The 6,092-nt window shown below is 46.9% G+C and overlaps 1 protein-coding gene across 1 annotated transcript in view; it reads right to left on the reverse strand.

Annotated features, from left to right (window-relative positions):
- Positions 1 to 5,277, reverse strand: part of LETM1 (leucine zipper and EF-hand containing transmembrane protein 1) — a 29,845-nt gene extending 24,568 nt beyond the window's left edge. Inside the window, 2 exon segments of the mRNA XM_086611717.1 lie at positions 671 to 728; positions 5,199 to 5,277. Of these exon segments, the coding sequence (XP_086467843.1) occupies positions 671 to 728; positions 5,199 to 5,277 (137 nt within the window).
- Between the last annotated feature and the right edge of the window lie 815 nt (positions 5,278 to 6,092).

The following is a 6,092-nucleotide window of genomic DNA, read 5'->3' on the forward strand; positions in this document are numbered from 1 at the left end:
GAAGAATAGTCACTGTTTCCTGAGGAGTTAGACTGTAAATACACTAGAGAAAACGTGTTTTAACATTCCAAGGAAAGACATTAGGAAATTCATATCCACAAGTATGCCTTGTGAGCCAAGTCAGAAACAGAGAATGGATTCTGCCAACATCCAACTCCTTAAGTTCCACAAGGGCGGCTGGAGTCGTTTTAAGAAGAGGATGCCATCTCCTAGGAGAGCCTCACCTAAGGCTGTAACACACAATAAAAACTACTTTGGCTTAATAAAGATACAACTCAAATGATCTACAATCCTAACTGTAAACTATGTTTTTCAAACTAGCTATGACTCTCTACTCCATAGCACAGAGAAAGTATGCAAGAAACCCATGATATCCCGTGATGTCACCTGGAATCACTCAAAAATGAGATTAATATTCTATCGCTTTCACATCGTAAGCATAACAAAAAGGGAAGAAGCAGGCAAAAAAAAGAAGATCTCACTCTCTCCCACACACTATCAAGCAGGTGAAGAGAGAATACTCAGACTTCCTTTAATCTGTCAGTAACACAAGCTGAAGCTAATATTTTCACACTTTTTCTAGAAGATTTAAACCTACATTCTATGATAGTATACTAACTGATGGTTTTGTACAGTGTTGAGTTTAGGAAAAAAGTTCACGTTTACTCACATTTTGTTTGCCATCCTCAGGGACGTGCAGCTAAGACATGCCCGATCTCCCAAGTTACCTAGAAAAATACCAACAGTTAGCATTAATTCTGAAACTCAGGAAGACATTTATCCATATAGTGAACTGTACACAAATATATGATTTAAAAGACTGACCTTTACTTAAGAATGGCTAATACTCAAAGCACAAAAATGATGCTGCTTAACAGCAACTGGACTTCCTTATGGTGCACTGTTTCTCAGCACATTCACACTTTGGATGATTGTGCATCAAAAAAAGCCAAGACTCTTTGACAACAACCATGTGAAGTACTAAAGTCCAAGCACCTCATCCTATTCCAACACGTCAAAGCACATGCCTTGTTCTTTTTTCTCTCAATCTGTAATCCCAATTTATAGGATAAAAAAAGAGAAAACAAGTAGGAAGCAATTCTGTAACACAGATGACAGCTCCATAAGCGTTGACACAAACTGTCTGTGCATACAGTCGAACTCTGTGAGATATTGCCTGCACTTGTTCAATTGCCTGAAGACAGGTTTTCAAGTCTCTCAGACAAGCAACTATACTGTAGAAAAACTTCACTGACAGCAAATGTATTTTTGAATGCTCCATGACAACACAGTATTAGATGACCTAAACAGAGCACTTGCCAAGTGTCTAGGATGAAAATGTTTGGGTTTTTTTTTTGTTTTAAGTAAGACAACAAATAAAATGTGAGTAGGAACCTAAACACACTTTGCTAGAGAGGTGGAACTACAACACCATTTTAATACATTGCTGTCCATTTTGATTAGTAGCAGGTAAAAATAGCTCTACCCCTGGATCTCTCTGAAAAGGATACAGACTGTCTTGAAGGGCAAGAGACTGATCCAAAGAATATGAAAGGCTAGTTTTCCAGCGAGTGTCCCTCAAAATGAATTTTATTTGAAATGTTCACTCAGAATCGATCCTAATAATAACTAATAAAGTCCACGAGGAGGACTGACACCTATATATGGGCATTCTCTATCCAGGTAGAGAGACAAGCAGAACCCAGTCTGGTTAATAAATTAAGGAGACCATGAAATGACAAATTATCTAAGTCAGTTCACATGCCATGCTTGAAAGCCTCCAATCATCCAACGCCATGGCACCATCAGCTACGTAAAAAGCTACCTAGTGGCTGTATGCAATGTACAATCACTCAAATCACCCTCAAGCTCACCAGAAAAGAATCAATCTCCCTAAAGCAATTAAAAAAAAAAAAAAAATCTTGTATTGATATCTAGCTCAATAACTCAATATCGCAGTGCAAAAAGACTCCTGAACAGAACAAAGGAAAATCACATGAGCAAGACCCCAAATGCCTTGACTCTTTTTGGCCATCTTGTCAGAATTCACCGTAATAAAACAAAATGGAAGCCCTGATGGAGTGGGCATGCTGTGGCTTGTTTCTCCCCCCTGGAACCTACTGTTTCTGGTCAATCCTAAGAGACAGCAGGATAGAAAGGTCGTTTTAGAGGTTAGTGGTCGACCTTTCCACCATTAAGCTAAGATATAGCCTATGAACAGAACCTGAAGTAGACAGATGTATCTGAGAAAACACAGCACTCAACGCTGATCGCAAAAAAGCCCTCCCCAACAAAATATCCTAATTATTAGAGGAAAAGGTGCGGCAATCAGATAGTATGGAAACGAGAGAGGGGGGTGGAGAAAGATAAGTTAACTTATCCAAGAAAAATCTCAATAAGCAAGGGATGTCCATGCTAAGTGGCTTTGATGTCATTATAGCAAAAGCTATGGCATTGTAAAGTCAAAGGAAAAGGATTTACCCATCTCAAGTCATATCAAACTCTAACAGGTACTCACTGCCACTGCAAGGAGAAATTAGGCAAAAAACTGTCTCTTTCTGGCTCAAAAATCAAGCCCCGAGAATCTGTGAAGGCATTCTGATACTCTCCAATATTTGCAGAAACATCAGTAATTGAATCTCTTGACCCAAGAGTCTAGCCATCTCAGAAGGGATGTCCCTGACTTTAAGGAATAGCTGAGTAAATCAGAGAAGTACTCAAAGTCTTGAGGGATAAGTCGCAGCAAGGTAATCTGTTTCTCTCACCTGAGTGCCGGGAAGCACACAAAGCCTATATGCCATAAATGAGAGTCTTACTAGGAGAGGACATTACCTGTTACAGACAGGTGCCCTTAGAACAAAGGAGGATGATCGGAGATCAAAACTGCTTGAAATTTCTTAGATAAATCTCCGTAACAGTAAGACACTTTCACTTCACTTTATTTTTTTTCAATCAGATGCTAAGGAAGGGGTCAAAGAACAAAATTACAAGGTTATCATTAGAAAATACGCTGACTCAAACACTTTTTGCCATACAGCCATTCAGAGTGTGAATGGGCACACAGAAATATCATTCTATCAAAAGATTCTGTAAAGTAACTGTTAATTTCAACTTTGCCAGTTCTGACAAGAGCTCTTCATGTTTTGCAGTGTCTGTTCTAACCACGTACCTAACTGCAAGCCAGCCCTGAAATAAAACATATACTCTCTTCAGAAAGGAGCAAGTCCATACTCCTTGCTTCTAGGATAATACAGAACCACCCAAAAGTGTCTGGACAAGGTCAGTGTAGCTTACCATACTCAACACTTCGTTTGAGTACACATTCAGCATATGAGCACCTGCATTAGAATTACTTAGTTTAGAAGTAAGAAGGGGCAATAGTGCCAGAAAAAGCTATAGTTAACATATTCCTCATGGAAAAGAAGTCATGAGAAATTTTATTTTTAATTTAATGAAACATCAAAACTGAAGTTTTAACTGTAGAAAAGCTGTGTATTGTTACTATGTTTAGAGTTTTTAAAAAGAAAAGGCTAACATAAAGTGAGTCCCTACAGAAGTATAAGCTTGCAGTACTTAACAGCTTGATCTTTAAGGGAAGAACATTTAGGATTCTTAGAAGCACTTAGCTTTAACTTAATCTTAGACTACTTACACGCAAAGCAAAGAAGATGAGCTAAGTAAAGCAAAACTCTATATAAAAAATACACCACACAATAACATGTTAGTAACAGATTAACGCTACAAATAAAACCATTGATTGTATCACAAGCAGAGTGCATCACAGCACACAGATTATTTGATTCTATCGCAGTATTCAACAAATGAGAATTTTCATGTGGGGTAAGACACACAAGACTCTAGTGATCGTTAGCATTCTTCTTATGCTATGCCTCGAGAAGAATCAAAGCTCCCATCTAATTTCAAGGTACATGGATGTGCTTCTTCCCTGTTTTAAATAAACTGGATGGCTAAGATACCCCAGGCTTTCGTTCAGGTCACTACTGTACAAGCTCAACCTAAATAAATGCCTTTACAACAGTAGCAAAAAAAAATCCCAAATCCATCACAAGAAGCAGCTACCACACTCCAGTGATTATTGGTAACCAACAAGTCAGCTTATTTATCAAAACGAACAAGCATCCACAAGGTTGATCAAGTCTGACAGAATCTGAGTGTGCAGATACCCTGTTCCTAATGACAGCACTTCAGTGACAAGTCAGAGCTCAGTGTCGGTGACAAACCGCTGCCTGTTAAGATTTCACTCATTCCTCACTAAAGCCCTGCCGATCCAACTCATGGACGTAAAAAGCAACCACAGGCCTCGTGCACGTCACACGCCATCAGCTGTTTCATGTCATTAAACTTCACCGCCCAAAGATACATAAACCACCAAATTATCTTGATTATTAACGGAAACAGTATCACGCATTGCGTTTCCTTTTTATTTTCCCAAGCTTTCGAAGCCACTTGGAAAAAGGCAAATTGACATTTCCTTTCTAATCTAAACTAAGAAAATAACCTCTCGTACTTTCTCAAAGGGTACTGAGAAGTGTGTAACTAGTGACAACACGACTTCACAGGCAAGCTATCGTGAGAACAAGGCAGGCAGGTCTGAAATGTAATAACTTACTCCTGTACCTTAATGAAAAACACACGATTTTTTCTTCCTCAGCCAGCTGCCATCAAGAGGTGCATGTGTCCTAACTGCCATTAGGGGAACGCATCCCCCCAGACCACCCTGACAGGGAACCAAACGGGAAGAGACGAGCTGCTCACGCTCGGCCACAGCAGCCGGGAGCGAGGGCGCCGCTGCCCCGCGGCGGTGCCGACAGCAGCTCCCCGCCAGGAGGAGCACCGGGATGCGGCTAAGGGGAAAAGCGCCGTGCCCGGCCGCGGCTCGCTGACGCCGGCTCCGCAGAACGGGACAGCGGGGACTCAGCCATGGCCCCGCTGCGGCTCTTCCCTCCCGCAACGACCTCTCCGCCCACACCGGGAGCCCCAAGACGTCGCCGCCGCTTCCGCCCGTCCTCCCTCCCCCTCCCCCCGCCCCGAGGCCTTCAGCGCCGCCGGCAGCACAGGCCCTCGCGGGCCGGGCGGCAGCGCGGCGGCACCGCACCCCAGGGCGGGACGGGGCCGGGGGCCGGCTGCGCTTCCCTCCCCGCCGCCGGAGCCGCCTGACAGCCCGCAGGGAGACTCACCCAGCTGGGCCTGGCGGCGCAGCGCTCGGGGCAGGCGGCAGGCCCGCCGGCCGCAGGTCTGTAGCAGCATGGACGCCATCTTGGCGCTGGCGCGCGGCTGGGCGGCGGGCTAGCGGCGGCGGCGGGCTGCTGGCCTGCTCATGTCCCGCTGCCCGGGCCTCGCGCTGCGATCGCCACACGCCCAGGAGCGCCGAGCCGCGACTGCTGCCCGCGTTTGCATAGCACCGCCCCGCGAAGCCGGGCACGCCGGGAAGTGTAGTCCTCGGGGGGCGCACGGTGAGGCGCCCGCGGGCGCGGGGCGCGCGGCATGCCGGGAGCTGTAGTCCCGGGTGGTGCGGCGTGACGCGCGTCGAGGCGCTCGGGGGGCGGGGCGCGGTGCATGCTGGGAGATGTAGGCGTCCCTCAGGCGCGCCGGACGCGGGGTCGTGTCCCTTCTCCGGCGGCTGTCGGAGGGGAGCAGCGGGTGGCCGGTTCTGAGCGACCTGCGAGGAGCCGGGGCTGCAGGCGGCTGTCGTGAGCCGCTCTGGAGGCAGCGCGGGGCTCGTTCACCCGAGGCGACCGTGGAAACGGCGTGCGGTGGGGCCGTGGGCTCGCAGCCCGCTCAGCCCCGACCGTGTCGGGAAGGTCACGGCGGCCGTGTGCGCTGACGGAGCGCCGCCGAAGGGGAGGGCGCTGGTACCTCGTGAAGCCGTCCTGGGCGGTTTGGGCCGGTGTGGCCAACGAGCACGTCACCGTAGCGCTAAGTGCGGCACACCAGTACCGGGTCCTGTGCGCAGCGGCGTTCCGTCACGTTTGGGGCCAAAATCTGGCGTTTATGCCGCTGTTAAGTGCTGCTTAGCAGCGGTTGTTTCACTGCGTGTGGATCTCGGGATGTGACAGAAAAAACACCTTCCG

This window comes from Tauraco erythrolophus, chromosome 5 (genome assembly GCF_009769465.1).
Source record: "Tauraco erythrolophus isolate bTauEry1 chromosome 5, bTauEry1.pri, whole genome shotgun sequence".
Lineage (NCBI taxonomy): Eukaryota > Metazoa > Chordata > Aves > Musophagiformes > Musophagidae > Tauraco > Tauraco erythrolophus.